At 43.1% G+C, this 23,722-nt stretch overlaps 1 protein-coding gene across 3 annotated transcripts in view; it reads left to right on the top strand.

The window, feature by feature from the left end:
- The first annotated feature begins 8,741 nt into the window (after nucleotides 1-8,741).
- Nucleotides 8,742-23,722, top strand: part of COX16 (cytochrome c oxidase assembly factor COX16) — a 55,238-nt gene continuing 40,257 nt past the window's right edge. Inside the window, exon 1 of one of the 3 annotated variants that reach the window (XM_082227399.1) lies at nucleotides 8,742-9,229. In XM_082227399.1, the coding sequence (XP_082083525.1) occupies nucleotides 9,170-9,229 (60 nt within the window). In that variant the 5' untranslated portion in view covers nucleotides 8,742-9,169. The remainder of the gene's footprint in view (nucleotides 9,230-23,722) is intronic. The other 2 variants (XM_082227398.1, XM_082227400.1) reach the window with 2 other exon arrangements.

A 23,722-nucleotide genomic window follows, 5' to 3' on the forward strand; every position in this document is an offset into this window, starting at 1 on the left:
TGGTCTAAATAAATTGTCGCTTAAAAAAAATAACGCTATCTGAATTAGGAAGTAATTATTAGACTGAATATGAGTTGACCCTCTGCCGTTGCAGATGGCCATGCCCAGAATCAGTCACATGCTGTTTTTTCCTGTGGCTGTTCAGGGTTGCTGACTCCACATTGTCTGCTGCTCTCTGTTTATCCTCCAAACTGGCACCACACAGTCTTTTTCTCCTGAGTTCATTGAGCAATATTTATGTGAATCAGCATGATGGTGATTGTCATTATTTTGAAATTCCTAGAGCTGCTCCTCAGGGTGGGAGGTGGGGATTATGGGGCTGAGTTGCCCCTTTATTGCCCTGGAGAGTTAGCAGCCGTTGAAAGCAGCTTCCTCTGACATTCCCAGGTCTCATCTCTGCCAACAAACAGCCGTGTGACGTGCATTATATGCAATGGCTTGTTACGCATGGCTTTAGTCCTGCCTGGGTGGGGCTGAGGAAAGCTTGCTGCAGAATATCCACTTGGAAAGAGGAATCTGGGGTGAGATATAGCAGCAAATTGTTCCTAGTATTATGGCAGGCATTCAGTGGCTGAGTTTCTGTTTTGCATTTGATTGCAGAAGACGGCTTTTTGTTTAAAAAAATAATTCTAGAAATTGATGTAAAAATTGGGGTTTGGCTTTTGCTGTCCAACTCCCCATGGGACTCTGAGTTACCCTAAATATTTTTTTGCAATTTGCTAAACAAAAGCCTAGTGATTATTATCTCTTCCCTTGACCTGATGCAACATTAAATTCCCATTATTGCTGCGTGTATACATAGATTTATTTGGTTCAGTTACACACACAATCACCTCAATTTTATTTCTACCCTTTTGTGCCCTGTGATGCTATTTATTTTTTCTCTTCTGCTGTTGTATTTGTATTTCAATCACCCATTAGCATGACGAAGATCAGTTTCCGGGGTGATGTGATGGTGTCTGGACCAAAGTGACATTTCATTCTTTAGCTCCCTGCCTTGTATATTGCCAGCCTTGGTTCATTTGGAAAATGGACATAATGTACCTACTCCTGTGCCCTAACTGACCCTCAAAAGTATACATTCTGCCAGCACAGAATGCTAAATGCTTGTCAGTGCTCAAAGTACGTTTTTCAAGTGGGCCTCATTAACTAACTTGTGCATGCAAAAATCAGGGAGCTTTTGGTAAACATGATGAGAGGCACTTAAGAAGCAGCTACCAAGGCTTTCAAAAAAGGGTGAAATAGATGAAGAGGAAGTTGCTGCTGAATCTAACTTGCATTAGAACAGAGATGAATCACCTGGTGTCAGCATACCTGATCTAAGAATCTCAGGCTGCCATCCTATGCCCTCTGACCTACAGTAGAAGCAATAAACTAGAGGTGAATTTTGAAATGCAGGAGCTCATTGTGACAACACCCATAGCCATGCTGACAAAGGAAAAACCAAAACTGCAGGCAGCTCTGTTGATCATACCCCAAGAGTATATCAACAAACATTAATATCCTTATATCTGTATGCTGCATTTCCTTCCTTCCTTCCTTCCTTCCTTCCTTCCTTCCTTCCTTCCTTTCTCTCTTTCTCTCTCTCTCTCTCTCTCTCTCTCTCTCTCTCTCTCTCTCTCTCTGTGTGTGTGTGTGTGTGTGTGCTCAGCATGACATAGCATGTTGGCATCCATCTGCCTTGAAAGACAATGAAAGAGTGTGCCATCAAGGGTAAAGTCAAACCATTGGAGAGCCACAGTGCCTGCTGTGGCTGTAGAGACCACTACAGGAGAGACATGTTTTGTTGCAGCTGGGGCAGATGAAGGCGCCTGGTTTTGCTGTTAACAGATGCCTGTGGGAAGCAAGGTATCATTCTTGCACTTGTGTTCCTCAGTAACTGGTATTGAGGCATGTTGTTGTTGTTGTTGTTTAGTCGTTTAGTCATGTCCGACTCTTCGTGACCCCATGGACCAGAGCACGCCAGGCACTTCTGTCCTCCACTGCCTCCCGCAGTTTGATCAAACTCATGCTGGTAGCTTCAAGAACACCATCCAACCATCTCATTCTCTGTCGTCCCCTTCTCCTTGTGCCCTCCATCTTTCCCAACATCAGGGTCTTTTCCAGGGAGTCTTCTCTTCTCATGAGGTGGCCAAAGTATTGGAGCCTCAGCTTCACGATCTGTCCTTCCAGTGAGCGCTCAGGGCTGATTTCCTTCAGAATGGAGAGGTTTGATCTTCTTGCAGTCCATGGGACTCTCAAGAGTCTCCTCCAGCACCATAATTCAAAAGCATCAATTCTTCGGCGATCAGCCTTCTTTATGGTCCAGCTCTCACTTCCATACATCACTACTGGGCAAACCATGGCTTTTACTATACGGACCTTTGTTGGCAAGGTGATGTTTCTGCTTTTTAAGATGTTGTCTAGGTTTGCCATCGCCTTTCTCCCAAGGAGCAGGCGTCTTTTAATTTCGTGGCTGCTGTCACCATCTGCACTGATCATGGAGCCCAAGAAAGTAAAATCTCTCACTGCCTCCATTTCTTCCCCTTCTATTTGCCAGGAGGTGATGGGCCCAGTGGCCATGATCTTCGTTTTTTTGATGTTGAGCTTCAGACCATATTTTGCGCTCTCCTCTTTCACCCTCATTAAAAGGTTCTTTAAGTCCTCTTCACTTTCTTCCATCAAGGTTGTGTCATCTGCATATCTGAGGTTGTTGATATTTCTTCCGGCAATCTTAATTCCGGCTTGGGATTCATCCAGCCCAGCCTTTCGCATGATGAATTCTGCATATAAGTTAAATAAGCAGGGAGACAATATAAAGCCTTGCCGTACTCCTTTCCCAATTTGGAACCAATCAGTTGTTCCATATCCAGTTCTAACTGTAGCTTCTTGTCCCACATAGAGATTTCTCAGGAGACAGATGAGGTGATCAGGCACTCCCATTTCTTTAAGAACTTGCCATAGTTTGCTGTGGTCGACACAGTCAAAGGCTTTTGCATAGTCAATGAAGCAGAAGTAGATGTCTTTCTGGAACTCTCTAGCTTTCTCCATTATCCAGCGCATGTTTGCAATTTGGTCTCTGGTTCCTCTGCCTCTTCTAAATCCAGCTTGCACTTCTGGGAGTTCTCGGTCCACATACTGCTTGAGCCTTCCTTGTAGAATTTTAAGCATAACCTTGCTAGCGTGTGAAATGAGTGCAATTGTGCGGTAGTTGGAGCATTCTTTGGCACTGCCTTTCTTTGGGATTGGGATGTAGACTGATCTTCTCCAATCCTCTGGCCACTGCTGAGTTTTCCAAACTTGCTGGCATATTGAGTGTAGCACCTTAACAGCATCATCTTTTAAAATTTTAAACAGTTCAGCTGGAATACCATCACTTCCACTGGCCTTGTTATTTGCAGTGCTTTCTAAGGCCCATTTGACTTCACTCTCCAGGATGTCTGGCTCAAGGTCAGCAACCACACTACCTGGGGTGTATGAGACATCCATATCTTTCTGGTATAATTCCTCTGTGTATTCTTGCCACCTCTTCTTGATGTCTTCTGCTTCAGTTAGGTCTTTACCACTTTTGTCCTTTATTATGGTAATCTTTGTACGAAATGTTCCTTTCATATTTCCGATTTTCTTGAACAGATCTCTGGTTCTTCCCATTCTGTTGCTTTCCTCTATTTCTTTGCATTGCTCGTTTAAGAAGGCCTTCTTGTCTCTCCTTGCTATTCTTTGGAAATCTGCATTCAATTTCTTGTATCTTTCATTATCTCCCTCGCATTTTGCTTGCCTTCTCTCCCCCGCTATTTGTAAGGCCTCGTTGGACAGCCACTTTGCTTTCTTGCATTTCTTTTTCATTGGGATGGTTTTAGTTGCTGCCTCCTGTATAATGTTGCGAGCCTCCACCCATAGTTCTTCAGGCACTCTGTCCAACAAATCTAAATCCTTAAACCTGTTCCTCACTTCCACTGTGTATTCATAAGGGATTTGGTTTAGATTGTATCTTACCTGTCCAGTGGTTTTTCCTACTTTCTTCAGTTTAAGCTTGAATTTTGCTATAAGAAGCTGATGATCTGAGCCACAGTCAGCTCCAGGTCTTGTTTTTGCTGACTGTATAGAGCTTCTCCATCTTTGGCTGCAGAGAATATAATCAATCTGATTTCGATGTTGCCCATCTGGGGATGTCCATGTGTAGAGTCGTCTCTTGTGTTGTTGGAAAAGCGTGTTTGTGATGACCAGCTTGTTCTCTTGGCAGAACTCTATTAGCCTTTGCCCTGCTTCGTTTTGATCTCCAAGGCCAAACATGCCAGTTGTTCCTTTTATCTCTTGATTCCCTACTTTAGCATTCCAATCCCCTATAATGAGCAGAACATCCTTCTTTGGTGTCACTTCTATAAGGTCTTGTAAGTCTTCATAGAATTGGTCAATTTCAGTTTCTTCAGCACCAGTAGTTGGTGCATAAACTTGGATTACTGTGATGTTAAAAGGTCTGCCTTGGATTCGTATCGAGATCATTCTATCATTTTTGAGACTGCATCCCAGTACAGCTTTCGCCACTCTTTTGTTGACTATGAGGGCCACTCCATTTCTTTTACGAGTTTCTTGCCCACAGTAGTAGATATGATAGTCATCCGAATTGAATTCGCCCATTCCCGTCCATTTTAGCTCACTGATGCCCAGGATGTCAATATTTATTCTCGCCATCTCATTTTTGACCACATCCAACTTACCCAGGTTCATGGTTCTTACATTCCAGGTTCCTATGCAATATTTTTCTTTGCAGCATTGGACTTTCCTTTCGCTTCCATGCATATCCGCAACTGAGCGTCCTTTCGGCTTTGGCCCAGCCGCTTCATCAGCTCTGGATCTACTTGTACTTGTCCTCCGCTCTTCCCCAGTAGCATGTTGGACACCTTCCGACCTGAGGGGCTCATCTTCCAGCGTCATAACTTTTATATACCTGTTGTCTTTGTCCATGGAGTTTTCTTGGCAGGGATACTGGAGTGGCTTGCCGGTTCCTACTCCAGGTGGATCACATTTGGTCAAAACTCTCCACTATGACCTGTTCATCTTGGGTGCCCTGCTCGGCATAGTTCATAGCTTCTCTGAGTTCTTCAAGCCCCTTCGCCACGGCAAGGCAGTGATCCATGAAGGGGATTGAGGCATACTGAATACTATTCTAACCACTATCTTGCACTACAGTGTGTATCAGGCCTGTATTGTGGTGGACACTGGGTGAAAACACTGGCCAGTTTTAGCTGGAGAATTGGACAATGTTGAGTGTATGGAACTAACTTCCTCTGGGTGTCTGCTGCCCTTGCACTGGGAAAAATATAGATAACAATGCACACTAAAACATTTCTCAGAAAATAATTTTTATGAGCTGGTTTGCATCAGTTTCAATTCTGAACGATGGTAACAGCCCCCCATGCTCTGTGACAATTCAGTAGAATGATCCAGAAGCCAACTGAACAAAGTGGAAGAAATTTCGAAATGGAAAACTTCCAACATGCCTCCTTTCAATAAGACAGTTGCTTTCCCTTGGAAAGAAGCCTTTATGGTATTTTAGATCCAGTCACTCAAGCAACTTACCATTTCTTGACATCTTTGCTCTGGTTAGTTGCAAGGAAACATTCTCTGCTTGCCTTTAGTATCCTCTCTTCACCTTTAGGCGAAAACAAATTCGAAAAGGAAGTACCTCTAGACACCTTAAAGAAGCAGCAGTATGCAGATGCTGCAGAAAGGTCTGGGTGAAACGAACAGCTGTCACATTTTCACCTGGTCTCACCTCAAAGGGTCCTCAGCCTGACCATACTATTCTTGGAGAAGAGTTTGGGTAATTCCCACCCTATCTTTTTGAATATGTAGAGACATATTTGTGTAATCATTGTTTGATTGGATTCTCCATAAAATGTGACTGGGTGATGGCTTTTCCAAACGAAACACTGTGTGGAAGCAACCATAGCTGTTTTTCTGTTTCGTGGGTGGATTTGTCTTTTTAAAAAGCTTCAGATAAACTGCAGAAATTATGTGTTATACTTGCCCCTCTGGTTCAAGGCACATGAAGATCATGCAGAAAAAAGATGATGGGCAGCCTAATCCAATGCATGCTGTACAATAATGTGTTTGAAGAAGGCCTTTGGTATTGATACCAGACTGCAGTCCTGTTGTTCTTGCTGCAATGCAGCTGAGTGTTTTCTGAGGAGTTAACAAAACACCAGGGTTGGTTCTGAGCTGCTTATCTCTATCCTGGCTATAAAAACTATTTCTACACATGCTCTTGGGCTACTGTGTCCCCTCAAAGCACTAGTGCTTGACTGCTTATGGCTGTCTTAGAAATTCAATGGCAGATAAAACATAACAGTTATCTTTAAACTACATGACTGATCTTAATGAAATTTCCCAGAAGGTTAGATCCTAGGCCCTTTCAATTTCCCCTAACAGTTCTGGTTTTAAGACATTTAATGCCTTTTATTTGCTGTTTTATATGGTGTGGTCTTTACTGAGGGTTTTTTGTTTGTTTGTTCTGTTTAATTTTATTGTTTTAATTATGCAAACTGTCGTGATTTTTTTTAATTGAAGGGAAGCACAGAAGTTCTTTAACAGCACAATCCTATGCATGTCCATTCAGGAATAGGCCGCACTGAGTTCAGTGGAACATACTCCCAGGATAGTCTGCATAGGATTGCAGCCTAAAGTTGTGTACAGTAGTACCTCGGGTTAAGTACTTAAATTGTTCCGGAGGTCCGTTCTTAACCTGAAACTGTTCTTAACCTGAAGCACCACTTTAGCTAATGGGGCCTCCTGCTGCTGCTGCACGATTTCTGTTCTCATCCTGAAGCAAAGTTCTTAACCCCAGGTACTATTTCTGGGTTAGTGGAGTCTGTAACCTGAAGCGTATGTAACCTGAAATGTATGTAACCCGAGGTACCACTGTACATGTTACTATGCACTCCAGCTCCAGTGTGTGCCCACCATTGGTGTTTGAAGCCGAGTACACATTATGTTAGCCACAATCCATAGGCATCCTATAGCTTCTTGAGAATTACTCCTGTTTGATGCGCTTTCCTTCAAATCAACTTCCATCCAATTAGAAAACAGAAGCCAAAGTTAAGCCAAGGTCTGTACATCTCAGGCAGACAACTTCAGTGAATTAGAGTTCAGTGAACTGGGGAAACAAACCAGGTACGTACTGGATATTCCTGTCCTCTCTCTGGTCTGTACAGCACCTTAAGAAAAGGTGGAGTTTGTGGCTTGCTGCTGTTTCAACACAGTTCTTTTTCTATACAGATCACTGTGATAGACCCTTTTATGTATATAAGGCATCAACAATTTTGTTAGTGAGTAGTAATCACAGTTGTATATGATGTTGCAGTGTTGTTACTCTTCATCCTCTACACTTCTATATTTGCTGTACAAAACAAACAAACCCTACAGTGTTTGGAGTATTATTACTTTTTAACCACTGGCTTATTTTGAAACAGTACAAATCTATAATATCCATTCCTGGGATGTGGCTGGTGCCACTGTCACATGCTGGCAGCTTCTAAGAGCTACAAGTGAGAGCTGAGTGCAGGGTGGGGACGAAAGATGGACAAAGCTGGCTAAACCAGGTGAGGGTAGCCTATGGGTCTCAAACCCTCCATGAGTTAGGAACCTCCCCTGCATGCGAAGACAAGCTCTGGCAGATTGAGCACATGAGACTAATAGCGGGTCCAACAGTCAAGAAGATGGTTTCTGCATGTGCTGTAGAGGGAAGTGAGGGGCAGATGGGGTTTGTCAACCTGGCAAGGTAGCCCATCTAGGAGAAAGAAAGCTCTGATCTGAATCTGTGCTGCCTTGCAGGGTATCTTCAGGACAACAGAAGGCTAAGGAGTAAACCCTACATAAATCTGGAGTGGAATCCCTAAGATGTTGGATGGTGCCTTGTACACCTCCTTTGGGCAATTCCTGCAGCCAAGCTGGTGCCAAACGTATTGCTCTGCTTTCCTTTAGACCACATCAGCGAGGCCAAGGGGTGTGTGTGGGCAGCCCAGGACTTCCATACACACTGCCCAGGCTTGCGCCCCAAGGAGATCACTTTGGTGCTGCTAACGCAGTAGTTTGACTTCACCCCTTGAAGTGCATTCCATTGTCTCTTGAGACAGATGGATATCAACAACAACAACAGGGTAACTTGACCCTCTCCTGATTTTGTTTGGTGCAGAGCTCTGTATAATCCACAAGCCTGAATGGAAGACAGGATTTCATTCCATTTTTAAAATAGCTGTTAATTCTCTTGCTTTAACATTTGGTATAAAGGATATGCCATCTAGTGGATAAACGCAAGCACAGTGATCAAATCTGCTTTGCCAATTTTGAGATGTCGCATTACCAGGAGAGGCGGCGGGGGGGGGGGGCTGTGTCTAGGTTTGGGCATAACAGCTTTAAAAAACGGCTTTCTCAGATCTATTTTCCTTTCGCAGCCTCTAATTTAGTATGTCATTTATTCATTCTTTAAAGCTAGTGTCACTGCTGCCAAGGATTTATGATAATGAGTTTTTGAGACAGAATATAGCCCACCAGCCAGCTTCATATAGACACAGATATAAAAAAAATCTAGAAAAAGAAACACTGGGATAATCTGCCTGGAAACACCACCCATCCGATCTGGAAGCCCCAATTCCTAATGATTACATGAGACTTCTGTTTACACGATGGTATAGCACTAAGTTTGATTTGCTCTTATTTCTTATGCTTGGGGTAAAGATCCGAAATAACCCGTCCCCATGGCGTCAGCATATGCTTTAGTTTATACGTCTGTGGTGTGCTGAAATGTGCTTTCAGGATGGAACCAATTAGCGGCGGAATTAAATAGATTCGGTGAGATCGAGGACACAAGCAGAACTAATTACTAATAATGTCCTTTATTTGTCTGCCTCCAAATTCGGGGAAACTGGACCCGTTGAATTTCTGCCGGCCAAGTACTCCTCCCGTCGGTTTCAGGCCTCTGGACCGCTAACCGGGTTCCCATTCGAGGAGTCCCTGCGAGTGGAAATTTTTATTACCACCCCCAACCCCCTTTTCCCTTTTCGCACGGCGGAACTCGGCTGCTCCCGGCTTCGGGATCCGAGGGACGAGTGATTCGGTAGGACGCCGGAAGCGCTCCCGGAACGCCCCCCCCCCAGGGCCCAAGAAGGGGAGATACTGGGCCGCTCCAGCCATGGTCGGAATGCGAGCGCTGCGGAAGAGCAAGACGCTACAGTATGGAGTCCCCATGATGGTGAGCGGCGGCCGGGGGGAGGGGGCGGCGGCCGGGACGCTCGCCTAGAACTACCTCAGCAGAGCGGCCGCGAAGCGCTGGCGGAGGGCGGGACTTCGTTTGCCAATGGCGGAGACTGCAGCCCCCCGGGCCGGCCGCTAGGGGGCGACCTTCTCGGGAAGGCCGTCGAAGGAGCGACGAGGCCTTGCGTCGGGCGGCGCGAGCGTTTCAGCAACGCTCCGCTTAAAAAGAGTCACGTGACAACCCCCCCCCCCCGGGGCAGATGAGGAAATATACTGAAATGGAGAGGGGGGTGTCGTTCTTTATATTCTTGCCGCATTGCATGCCGCGCATTACAGCGTGAGTTTTAAAGTACAGTATTCGAGAACTGACCCTTTTTGTCGAGGGTGGCTGTGCTTGTCGGGTAAAGAAACAAGGAAAACCGCCCCCCCCCCCATAATTTTATTAGTTAGCTGTAACCCAGTACAGTGGTAAAGGTAAAGGACCCCTGACCATTAGGTCCAGTTGTGACCGACTCTAGGGTTGCCGCGCTCATCTCACTTTATTGGCCAAGGGAGCCAGTGTTTGTCTGCAGACAGCTTCCGGGTCATGTGGCCAGCATGACTAAGCCGCTTCTGGCGAACCAGAGCAGCGCATGGAAACACCATTTACCGTATTTTTTGCACCATAACACTCACTTTTTTCCTCCTAAAAAGTAAGGGGGAATGTCTGTGCGTGTTACGGAGGGATTGCCTACGGGTGGCATGCCTACGGATTTTCCTCCTCTAAAAACTATGTGCGTGCTATGGCCGGGTGCGTGTTATAGAGTGAAAAATACGGTACCTTACCGCTGGAGCGGTACCTATTTATCTACTTGCACTTTGACATGCTTTTGAACTGCTAGGTTGGCAGGAGCTGGGACTGAGCAACGGGAGCTCACCCCGCTGCGGGGATTCGAACCGCCAACCTTCTGATTGGCAAGTTCTAGGCTCTGTGGTTTAACCCACAGCGCCACGCGCCACCCGCGACCCGGCCAGTACAGTGGTACCCCAGTTTAAGTACTTAATTCGTTCCGGAGGTCCATTCTTAACCTGAAACTGTTCTTAACCAGAAGCACCACTTTAGCTAATGGGGCCTCCTGCTGCCACTGTGCCACCGGAGCACGGTTTCTGTTCTCATCCTGAAGTAAAGTTCTTAACCCGAGGTACTGTTTCTAGGTTAGCGGAGTCTGTAACCTGTAGCATATGTAACCCAAGGTACCACTGTACTGGAAAGCAGGTGTGAGCGAAATACATGGAACAGGCATATGTGGGATAGCTCAGTTGGTAGAGCAGGAGACTCGACTTAATCTCAAGGTTTGGGCAAAATGATTCCCGCATTGCTGGGGTTGGGCTAGATGACCCTCGTGGTCCCTTCTGATTCTATGATTCTGCGATTCTACAGCTCATAGCTCTGACTACTGCATGAAAAAGCACCGCTGCTTTGGTGCCCTGCCCCAATTTGCCTGAGATTGGAGAGACCAAGCCGGATTTGAGGCAGCTGGTGACCATCTTAGTGCCCTGGAAGGCTGCTGATGTGTGGCACTCTTTCAACTTCTCCCCCCTTCTTGTCTTTGTGGCTGGCGCTTCAGCAGATGCCTTGGCTCTTGTCTTTGTGCCCTGCTTGGAAGCTTCCCAGGAGCATCTGCTTGGCTGCCGTTAGACTCCGAATGCCGTTAGATTCAAAATGCCGTACCGGCTTAGATGATGGACCTTTCCAGATTCTTTTGATACGACACGGGAAGAAAGGAACTTGCACATGCCTTTGGGGTATCATTACTAGGTTGAAAGGGACTTCATCCAGTTGAAATCCAGCCATTGCTGGGAGACTAAATGTAAGAATTGCCCCACAGAATCAGGCCAAAAGCCCATCTAATCTGGCACTTTGTTCTCACAGTGGCCAAGCAGATTCCTATGGGGAAGCCTGCCTGCAGGACCTGAGCGCAACAGTACTCTTTCCTGTTGACTGCAATTTCCAGTTGGCTGCAACAAGTATTACCAAAGGGAGGACAGTTACAGATAGGTAGCCGTGTTGGTCTGCCATAGTCAAAATTAAAAAAATCCTTCCAGTAGCACCTTAAAGACCAACTAAGTTAGTTCTTGGTATGAGCTTTCGTGTGCATGCACACTTCTTCAGATAAGGGAGGACAGTTAAATTTAAATTTTGGCATTAGCAAAGCAAAGACATTTTTTTCTATTATAATGGTAGCAAACACACTTGCTAAGTGCCAATCATGTCACTTCAATTCATAAATAAGCTGACTTTTAGACATTCTAAGAATTTTAGCTACCATTCCGTTTGCGGTTAACTGTGTAGCAATGCTCATTTTCCTGTAGAAGTTTCCCTCTGGAAAAATCTTTGTAGTGCTTCATTTCAGTAATTTAATAGTTGAAAACAGGCCTACTGCACTTCCAAGTCACCAAGCTCAGTAGGATATCCAAACAGCCATGTATTGTGAGGCCTTGGTAAGGTTATTATGCTTAAAAAGCAAAGGCAGCACCTTTAGGAGGACCAACCAAATTGTCAGAAAATAGCAAGCTTTTGAATTCTCCAGAACTCTTAATCAGTCTAGATATTATACAAAACAAAGGGGTAAGAACAAGGGAAAAAGCACAACAAAAATTCAGGAGTTTGGTTGGATGACATCTGCATTTAGAATACAGTAAGATTGCATTTACACAGTGGTTACGTTCCAGAGATCATGGCTAATGCCAAAATTGCATATAGTCAAAATCCATTGGGTTCAATGGTAGATGGGATTGCCAAAGTCATTTTTCCCAGGACCCTGCCCCCTTTCCAGCCTTTAAAATTATTAATTTTTTGCCATGCGCGTAAAGCTGAATGTGCACAAGTTAAATGTGCATAAGTTGTGGGCCAACGTTAGAAAAGTTGCTGAGTACCTGAAAAGCCATGATGCATAGTTGATGGGCTGCACAATATTTAGTTTGCTGGCTTTTAAGATTCAGTTGTTTTGCTGACAAGTAGATTTTGCTTAAGGGGTTTGTTTTGGTTTGTTTGCATGATGGTTTTTGTGCCATTAGCTTCAGAATTCTGGTCAGTTTTCATTGTTCCAATGGTACATGCTTCTGCAGAAACTGAACAGACAGCAAATGTGACTTTGCACAGAATTTAGTGTTATGATTGAATTCCAGTCTTGGTTCCTATTAGATTCTTTCTCTTCAAGATCTACCGTATTCACAGATCCTGCCTATGTCATTAACTGAATAGGATTATTTGTTTGTTAGCGTTAATATATGTGACAGGTCATTGAGATAAGTAGCGCAAAAACCCGGGCTGTTAAAGGCACAAACACACACACAAAAACATAAGAATTGATGTAAAAATACCATATTCAGCCTAATACAATACAAAATAATACAATAAACTTGGTATAGGGAAGTCATAGCACACTGGGTAAAAGTTGTTTGAACACTCCCCCCCCCCAAAAAAAAAAACACAACCCCTGCTATTGTGTGTTTGTGTGTAACTTTTTTTTTAAAAGGGAAGAATGAATTGTGGAAGGCTTTGTTGAATTCTCCCAATTGTAGCTTTGTTAGATTGTTCCATACTTATTTCTCTACCCAGCAGGTAGACATAGTACAGGAAGAATGTAGAATTCTTAGTTTCTGGGGTTCCAAAGAAAGGCAAGTGATAGTGAATTTGATTTTGCTGAAAGTCTAGCAGACTTTGATATCAGGTGTGGGAACTACTGTACATGCTTTCCCTACAGTTATCCTATTGCTATCTGCTAATAACATTGAAGACTTTTCAATTTTATTAAAATCTAATGTATCCTCCCTTCAGAGACCCCAGCAAAGGTCTCTCACCTGAGCCTTATGTGCATAGAACAACCTATATACAAACATCATTAGAATAAAATAGCAAGGCTATGATCAGCTACAAAAAAATTGACAGGAATCTTGTCAGTTCCTTGTGTTCTTGCTGAGAAAAACCAGAGCACATGGGTGTGGAACCTCTGGCATGTGACCTATGTGACACGAAGCATGGGGTAAATAAAGTTGCAGCTCCAAAGGAAGAATTGGGAGCTTTGGTGTATGCTTCCAGTTGTCCCTTAAAAGTGCATCTTACATTTGATGCTGTTTCAATTTGATGCTGATTGTAAACTCTGCTGCTTTCCCGCCTGGTTTTTTATGACACCTAGGCTTAGCTTGTAGGACAATAGCATGAGCAATCTGGATCTTTTATATATGCCCACCTCTGTTCTTTTTGTCATTTTCCACATCCTAAAAAAAAAAACTTCCTAGAAAATGGTCATTGTGCAACTGGTGTGACCCATTTCTGAGTAGTGAGTCCACTTACCAAGTGGATAGTAGTGTTCTAGGGAAATCAAGTTTTACCATGTGTCAGTTGCCTTTTACTTTTTTTAAAAAAAACACCAACCCAATATTGCTTATGTTTTAATCTTTTGTAAATCTTCCATATATTTCAGGATTAGGAAGGCTAGCACTGTGAATTAAATAACCAAATAAACTTTTAGAACAAAGAAGAAGTTGATTTATGAGGGATTAAAATAACTAACACAGGTAAATGTGCTGAATACAATGATTATTCTGGGGAATTCTCCAATCTGGCTTTCTTCACCTTTGAACTTGACAATATGTGTGATCATATCAGTGCCTAGCATAAGCCAGCAAGAACCTAAGAGAGTGGTGTAAGATGGCATGGAACACTGTTTAACAGCTTATGCGCTGCAGGGTGTGAAGTCCCACAGCACCAGGATGGGAACATCTGTCCAGATGCTGGGATGAATTCTTGTGACCTTGTAGATATGTACTGTATGTCTCTCAAGAGGTTGTTCCGCATGCTTGGATTTTCACATCTCCTTGCCTCTTACTACTTTGTACTGTTTCCAAACTGATTTCTAAGAGCCACGAGAGCTTTTTCTTTTCGGAAATTCTATTTGAAGTGTACCTAGCTCTCAAATACAGTAGATGGTGCTCCTGTTTCTAAAATATGGTGTTGATTTCACTTTTCTGATAATAGTTGCAGCTGCCAGTGATTCATTCCCCATGTGACTCTTGCATACTGTACTGGGACAGCAAAGTTCTTTGTCACTGGTACAATAAAACTGCTATTATACTGTTCCCTGAACATGCAGAATTTCGTATTTGGAACACTAACTCCATCTGAAAAGTGTCCCTTTAAAACCAACAGAAGATGGGTGTAAAAATCTTGATATTGTCTCTATGCAATCATATGTGGTTTATTTTTAGTTAGGCAGCAGCACGACTGGAATGTCTTTCATCCTGTTCTCTGGAGGGTTCTCATGCACTGCTGGTGCTGTATTCTTTCCCATTGAAGTGAATGGAAGCCATTCACTTCTATAAGAAAATAAAGCTGCTGAGCTTAGGCGCATCTATAGGGCCGACTGGCAAGTTTTGCCTAATCACAATCACAAGCTGGTGACTGCAGCTATTTTATATTATCCTCCAGAAATGATTGTCATGGCTTCTATAGGACAAAATAAAATCAGCCATCACACTGGCTGACACTTTGCCCGCTGCTTAAATTAATTGTGTTTAGAAAAACAAGTTTTCATCTCTGCATTTGCCACGACTGTCATCTGTTGTTTTTTGTTTGTCTTTTATCGTTACTGATGGCTGATGCCATGGGCAATATATGCAGTGGGAGGTGTAATAGTACACATTCTGCTGTTTAATGTTGGAAGAAGAAAGATGAAAGCCTGAAGTCAAGTGGTTTGTCTATGTATTGGAAACCATGAAGAAATAACACTAGCCAGATACTATCCCAAGCTGCCCTCAGAAAATGCTCATGCAAAGGTGAACCCTAAGCCCTTAGGGGAGAGCATCCCATACTTGTGAGCCAGCTGCTTAAGGGAAACTGTCTCTGTATGCCTTTGCCATTCAAACATGGTACACCACAGATAGTGGCATGCCATTAATTTTAATGGACCACAGAAAAGGAGGCCTGTTGCTCAGCCATTCTCAGAAATTGGGCATTGCTCCATCCCATCCTCATGTTTAGGGAGTATGAGTACTTTGCAGGTGATGCTATCATTTAGAGGAACTCTTAGCTGTTTTTTCTGTCATCCCATTCTGTTCCTCAGTCTGTTCCTCAGTTTTGACCTTTGCCCCTCCCACTCCTTTTTCTCCTTTCAGAATTTGGCTGTTTTGCCACAGCTTCTTATTTTACCCTGTAGTCCAGGTGTGGGGAACTTTTGCCTTCCAGATGTTGCTGAACTACAGCTCCCATCAGCTCCAGCAGGCATGCCCATTGGCCAGGGGTGATGGGAGTTGTAGTTCAGCAACCCTACTGCAGTCCATTTAACTGGCCAGGAAAAGTCACTGCCCAACTAATGAAAGAGAAGCAGTTTTTAACTGCAGAGCTGGGGGGCTCCAAATCTTTATCCTTTGTTTCTGCCCTGTATTTCTTACATCATGGAACACTGGGTGAGGTGATAAAAGGGAATATTAATTCCTTGTGTTGGGGTGTGTGGTGTTTCGCTTCCCTGTTGTGTGGAAGCTACTGAAGAAATAATACTAGTCTTTAGGTATCTACAGATTCTTTTTAAAAAAAGCAATGACAGGCTGGTTGCATATGGAGCTGAAATGAAGATGGGAGAGAATTCTTCACTTCTTAAAATGCAACGTGTCTTGTTTTAAAGGAAGAAAGGGACAGCCCTGTTTTTAACAGGAAAGCTGTTCTTGACCCACCATAACAGACTTGTTCTTCAAGCAGCTGTGTTAATTCCCTTGTTATCTGACCTGGCCAAGCACTGTGTGTAATGCAAAATGACAACAGTCTGGTTGAAGGAGCCATTTTTGCTCATGCTTGCACTGAGGAACATATGGGCTGCCTTCTTTTTAGAGGGTTCTTTGTGTTCTTTGTGTTTTTTGCAAAATATCTTTTCTGTACTTCATCACATTAATTTGCCTAAGGGAGCTTTTTTTTACTGAACAGGGGTAGGGGGACTGTGGCCCCTGGATGTTGTTGGACTACAATTCTCATCAGCTCATCAGTTAGAGATGACAGAAGTTGCAATCACATGTCACATGAAAGAGGGAACAAGTTTGTTTTCTCTTGCTTTGACTTCAAGTTAAAAGAAAGGACACTCCCGACTAAACATCAGGAATAACTTAATGATGATAAGATCTGTTGGACAGTGGAACAGACTCCTCAGGAGGTTTTTGAGCAGAGGTTGGATGGCCATCTGTCATGGATGCTTGAGCTGAGCTTCCTGCATTTTGGGGGTGTTGGACTAGATGACCCTTGGGTCCTTTCCAACTCTACGATTATATGATTCTGTGAACTTTTGGAGGGACACACATTCCCCTTCCCTATCCAGAAACTCTCTTGTGTGGCTCAGTGGAGCAGGTTATTTGCTCAACAGGGAGTCCTTTGTGATGAAATGTGTAGCTTTTGTTTTTACCTCTCTCCATTTAAGATGGAAGAAAGTATGAAGCTAGCATTTCCCACTCATCCATAAAAATTGCTTTAGGATAGGCATCTTATGACCAGAGTGATCCTCTCTTGGAATCAAGGGCAAAACCAGCTTGTTTCCAACCAAATGGAAGAGCCAAAGGCCTGGCAAGTGGTATTTCATGCTTGTCACTCTCAGAATTGCTCATAACACTCATAAACTAGATTAGGCGAACCAAATAAGGCTGATGTCATTCTACATCTTTTTTTATTTAACCTAGATGGTTTTCCAGCCTACTGATTACATCTTTATTTTATTGGGAGAAATGTCTTCTGCAAGTAGCAAGGTTTGAGATGTGGCACAAAACAGCAAAAAATCATTAGCGCCACCAACCATTCTATGTATGCTAGCTTGCTGATGGCATATATAAGTGGGATGTGCAAAAAGTACTGCAGCCTGGCACGTTCCCTTTCACTGTTCCAGTCAGTTGGACATGCCCCTTTTCAACTATTCTTCTAGTTGCTTATCAGATTTTTTTGCTTTCAATCAGCCAATGTTCTATGGCCATTGAATTCTCATTGGACTGGTTTTTTTGGGGGGGGGGTATCTCCCCCTCAGTTGTACTCAAACAGACCTTGGAGTACTGCCCTTCTATGTATTGGTGGTGCCATCGTTTGACTACATTTGTGTAAGAACACAAAAGACTACAGTTGGAAGTTGAGAGAATGATAATACATGAAGCTGGCTATTCAGAGCAAGTCCAAAAGACCTGATGGCCACAGGCCTGGTTTGCGTGTCGTTTTAAAATAATTGTTTAAAATCAGGCACCCGCAAACTCGGCCCTCCAGCTGTTTTGGGACTACAACTCCCATCATCCCTAGCTAACAGGACCAGTGGTCAGGTGTGATGGGAATTGTTGTCCCAAAACCGCTGGAGGGCTGAATTTGGGGATGCCTGTTTAAAATAAACTCTGGTTTAGGGGTGTATGAAATGTGAGCGTACCCACACGTTTGCAAAACATTTGTATGTGTTTTGAGGGACTTGTCTAGTCATGCATAGCAATATTGGTTTGTTTGTGAGTGTGCTTCTGTACTCATTTCCCATATGACTCTTGCATACTGTACTGAGACCGATAGTAGGGGGACTTTCTGGGATCAGTGTTGCTTGAGATGAAAGATGAAGGGATAGGGCAGGTCTGTACAGATCTATGCTGTGAAAAGGTTCAGAAAAGGGCAAGCAAAATGATCAAGTGGGTAAAGCAACTCCTCTGTGAGAAAAGGTTGCTCTAGCCAGTGTGGTGTAGTGGTTAAGAGCGGTAGACTCGTAATCTGGGGAACTGGGATCGCGTCTCCGCTCCTCCACATGCAGCTGCTGGGTGACCTTGGGCCAGTCACACTTCTCTGAAGTCTCTCAGCCCCACCCACCTCACAGTGTTTGTTGTGGGGGAGGAAGGGAAAGGAGAATGTTAGCCGCTTTGAGACTCCTTCGGGTAGTGATAAAGCGGGATATCAAATCCAAACTCCTCCTCCTCCTCCTCCTCTTCTTCTTCTTCTTCTTCTTCTAAACTTACTAGTTTAGAGAAAAGTTGAGATGAGACATGGTGGAAGTTTATAAATTTATGTATGGCATGAAGAAAGTGGAGACAGAAATGTTTTTCTCCCTCCTCCATAACATCCAATGAAGCTGAATGTTGGAAGATTCAGGACAGATAAAGGAAAGTGCTTCTTCCTGGAGTAAATTGCTGCCACAAGGTACTAAGGCAATGGCCACTCACACGACTTGAAAAGGGGATGTGATATATTAATGGAGAAGTAGTGCGGTCATGATTATACGGAACCTCAAGAGTTCAGAGGCAGTGTGCCTGAGAACCACTTGCTGATGAGCAAGAAGGAGTGAGGGCTCTTGTTTTTAAAATTATGCTTGGCCCAGAGAAACTGAGTAAAGAAAAGTTCTCGTTCTTCTCTCTCTCTCTCTCTCTCTCTCTCTCTCTCTCTCTCTCTCTCTCTCTTTCTCTCTCTCTCTAATAACAATGAAGCTGAATGTTGAAAGATCCAGGACAGATAAAATAAAGTATTTTTTTTTCAAGCAGTGCATAGTTTAAACTATGGAACCTGCTTCCGCCTGAGGCAGTGGTGGCCACCAGCTTGGATAGTTTTAAAAGAGGATTAGACGAATTCAGGGATGACAAGTGGCTACCAACCACTATGGCTGTGTTTTGCTTCCACTTTTGGAGGCAGTATGCTGGGAATCGCAGGGGAGCATAGTGCTCTCGCACTCTGGTCTGTGTTGTAGGCTTCCCACAGGCATCTGGTTGACTACTGTGAGAACAGGATGATGGCCTAGATAGGCCATCTTATGCTCCTGTGTGAGACAACAAAGATAATTGTCTTGACAAAGTTGTAGGTATGAATACGACATCTAAGGAAGGATGCTACATTTGTCACAGTATGATTCATACAGCAAGCTATGCATCCAGGGTACTAGACTGCTGAGAATTCAGAGGCTGCTGAGAAACCCAAAGTTGGCTGTGCTTAATTTAAGTTGAAAAGTGACAGGATAAGTGGTTGGTGATATTTCTAAAGTCTCATCTATGTGTTCAAAGCTTGCGATTGCCGAGCAAGGTCTCCTGGACAAAAACATTTTGATGACACATAGCTTCCTGGAGAATGGGACAACACAGTTACAAATGTTTAGGTACACCTGAGCTGTTTGAGAGAGCTGCCTTCTAGCAAAACCCATATTATTCTGAAAGATAAAAGATGGGGGACTCTTTAGGGTGCCTGGGGCTGAGCCATATTGGTAGCCAGCATTTGGTTTTTTGGGTTTTGCTTTTTGTGCCCCTGCTGTACTTGAATAAATGAAGAACTGTAGTTTTCAGGGCTGTCACATCGGGACCTTTCAGCAGCTCTAAAATGCACACACAGCAGTTTTTCTTTAAAAAAGGAACCCCCCCCATCTCTTTAATTCCCATCACTGTGAAGTAAAAAGAGAATATTTCATTTGACTGTTCCAGTTCTGCAGCTGCACAATGCATAGCTGGAGGCTTCAACAACAACAGTCTTAAAGAAGAGGCTTGAAAATTATCACATTCCCTCTTCAAGTAAAATATTTCATAACATTTCCCCGGCTTTCTTTTCACCAGTGCATGATCTGTGTTGCCAGCAGTGAATATTGTGATGTGATTAATTTAGGGATTTATGACAAAGGGAATGTAATTTTGTAATCTGGCTTTCAAAATCAGTGCTACAACAACGGAATGAGTTTCTCTAGCAACAGAGGTGATCTAACATTGCAAATTGCTAGGCAGTGCTGGAGAAATTGCTGCTTGTTGTTTTGCTAACCTAAGGGTTGGCTGCTTTAGATTTTACTGAATAATTTGGTGAGTCTGGAATCTGTAGTAGAACACAGGGTTTGAGGAGGCCTGACTTATTCAGTCTTTATCTATGTCTGTCTTGTGTTGATGAGCGTTAATATCCTCTGTGTACAGTGCTCTGTCTGTATTTGTTTACTTAACATGCTTTTCAGTAAAATAACAGAAATTAGTTTTTCACAATGCTATTGAACAGAAACTGATGTCAATTTCTTCATGAAACAGTTACTGAGGTTGCTGAGCATATGTGACAGATGGCGCTTCTGTGTCACATCCCATGTTTCATTCTACCTTGCATTCTGTGCATATATAATTTCATTAAAAATGTTGCTTTTGGTGTGTGTCTTGGTGTGAACTCACTGAAACACCAACAAAATCCTTCTTTGAATATTGAATCAAATGATAGTTCTGAAAGCTGTGCTGTTGGCTTGTTTCCAGGTTAGTTTGTAAAGCACGGTCTAAGTGAGGAGTATTGGTGTTCTGTGTTGTTAAAGGTGACCTTCAGATGTAAAATGCAAAAACCTATTAACGTAACCATGTTTTCCTGGCTTTACAGTAGCCAGAGTCAAAGGGAGACAATTCTGCATGTAAGTTCAAAACCTAATTCTCCTGGTTTTCTTGTGCACCACACAGACCTCATATTATTATCAGATCCCTCATGTTGTTACTCTCAAATGTGAAAAACCTCTGACCCAACACATAAATGCTTACAGTAGAGAATGCTAACTGCTAACTGTGACAGTAATAATGCTACAAGCATGGTACTGTATACCCCTGGACGAAAGGAAAATACATGGTGTATGAAAACGATCTATAAATTCTTCTCTGCCTTTTGGAAGGGCAAGATTATGGGCCTTAAAAAAATAATAATCGATACACTATGCCTTTCTATCAGTTGATGCCCAAGGCAGCTTATATAAAATCATAAAAAATAAATTATAGCAATAACCCCCCCCAATAAAAACAGCAGGCACTACAAAAGCTAAAAACACAATAGTAGCATCTGTCTTAGTTTCTACACATCTTTGTAGACAGTTGCAGACATCCATCCAACACAAGCTCCAGTGACCTCTCTGGACCTTTAAATACACCTGAGTTTTAAAAACCTATATACACACTATTTCAATTAGTCTTCAATCCGAAGCCCACTTCACTGGAAGTCAGCCCCATTGAACTCAATAGTACCGGTACTTAGTTTTCAATAGACATGTATAGGATTTCACCCTTAGTTTTTTTTCTGGTATGTGAAATATTGGTCAATTTCTTTCTGGGGGAAAATCAGGTTATGATATACTCAATATCTATATGCTAATGAAATGTAACAGAAACATTATCAGAGATTGCAAAGAAAGGAATATACGATAACAACAAGAAGATGAATAAAGTAATAAAGGACTATCTGGATTGAACTGGATAGAACTGTTTAATTAAAGCAGCAATATAAGTGATGTTTGGACTCGTTCGGAGCTTGATGTATGGGTACCCCCAATAAAATTTAAAATTTGGCTGTATAATTTGGAACTAATGTGATTTGGATAATGTGATGTGATTGGCCTGTTAATAAAAATTATTCAGAAAAAAAGAAATGTAACAGAAACATGGACACTATTGCATACGCTTTGCAAGCTTGAAGAGAGGCAAACAACATCTTAATGGATCTAGCACACTAAGTGTTGCTTTATAATTAGTTTCACTATTGAGAAGCCAGGCCCTCCTGGTACAGCTGTTTCAGTCCTGCACAGCTATTATTCATATGGGCATGTTGCTGTGGGTTTGTGGGTTTGTTGGAATGTATATACTCAGTAAATCAATGGAGAGCAAAACTGCATTCAGTTAACCTTTTTTTATGTCAGCCCCTGTACAAATGATTACTGCGGTAATAACCATTAAAGAAGAAATTATGAGCATGTGTGTTCATTTAAAGCAGTTTTAAATTTTTAAAGGAAGACAAACACACTGCATTAAACCCCATACTTGTTCCTAGGCTTTTGTTGAATGTCTGCGTTACCGCTTTTAATTTCCTCTTAACACTGTTTTTTATTGTTTCTGGGACTAATCCCAGCCAGCTGAAAATCCTATTGTAAATAAGGATGCTACAATGCTATGTAGGTAACCAATGTCACAAAGTCCAGTCAGCTTGAAGGCAATGCTTCTTTCACCCTGAATGGCTTTTTGCCCCTGTTTGCAGCTCCAACCAGTAAATCAGGGGTGGGAAACTTGTCCTCCAGATGTTGCTGGTCTACAAATTTGATCCTCCCTGATCTTTGGCCAGCCTGGCTACAGCTGATGGGAGTTAGGGTCTAGCAATATTTGGAAGTCCTCAGATCCCTCATCTCTGCAACACACACACACTGAGAGGTGGGATGCTTTACAGAGTGGGTGGAAGTATGCCTGAAGGAGTGTCTCCACCCCCATCGGCCTACCCGGACACTGAGGTCCAGCTCTGAGGGCCTTCTGGTGGTTCCCTCACTGTGAGACGTGAGGTTACAGGGAACCAGGCAGAGGGCCTTCTCAGTAGTGGCACCCGCCCTGTGGAATGCCCTGCCTTCAGATGTCAAGGAAATAAAAGATTTGTATGTTAAGAGATATACAGTAAAATGTTATTTAGAGAGATAGTTGTAAGATATAAAGTAAGGTGTGAATGAGATATTGGCACATGTCTTACACTGATTGGCTAAGAGTGGAGTGTGACTTTTAGAACAGTTGCGTGTGAGGAAAAGAGGTAGTTGGGTTTTGGAGGAAGAAGGTTGGCTGGTGTGGCACTGAGGAGTAGGGAGAAGTATAAGATAGAATGAGAACTTGCATTAGGAATAGAATTCTAGGCACATGTTAAGTAATACAAAGTATCCAAGCACTGTTATTGAAAACAAACAATAAGAACTTGTTATATTCAGCTGTTACTATAATAATAAATATCTGTTCATTCAAACTACATCTCCTACATCCAAACTACAAGAAAGAAGATTCCACCTAAACATTAGGAAGAACTTCCTGACAGTAAGAGCTGTTCGACAGTGGAATTTGCTGCTAAGGAGTGTGGTGGAGTCTCCTACTTTGGAGGTCTTTAAGCAGAGGCTTGACAACCATATGTCAGGAGTGCTCTGATGGTGTTTCCTGCTTGGCAGGGGGTTGGACTCGATGGCCCTTGTGGTCTCTTCCAACTCTATGATTCTATGATTCTGTGATTCCTGTTAGGTCAACAAATTGAGGCTGTGACAAAATCAGTCAAAGATGTAAGTGTCTATATGGTGGCAGTAGAACACCAGTAGTTAGAGAAGATTGCTTCAGGTATTTGGAGCGCAGAGCTGGAACTCTATAAGGCAGGAGTCAGCAACCTTTTTCAGCCATGGGCCAGTCCACCATCCCTCAGACCATATGGGGGGCCACACTATTTTTTTGGGGGGGGGAATGAACAAATGTCTATGCCCCACAAATAACTCAGAGATGCTTTTTAAATAAAAGCACACATTCTACTCATGTAAAAAACACTAGTCAGGCCCCACAAATAACCCAGAGATGCATTTTAAATAAAAGGACACATTCTACTCATGCAAAAATACGCTGATTCCTGGACCGTCCGCAGGCCAGATCTAGAAGGCGATTGGGACACATCTGGCCCATGGGCCTTAGGCTGCCTACCCCTGCTATAAGGCAAATAGGAACTCAGGAGAGCCTTTGCCAATCAAAAGGGATTGGGGATTTG

This window comes from Podarcis vaucheri (genome assembly GCF_965113315.1).
Source record: "Podarcis vaucheri genome assembly, chromosome: 1".
NCBI classification, from domain to species: Eukaryota; Metazoa; Chordata; class Lepidosauria; order Squamata; family Lacertidae; genus Podarcis; species Podarcis vaucheri.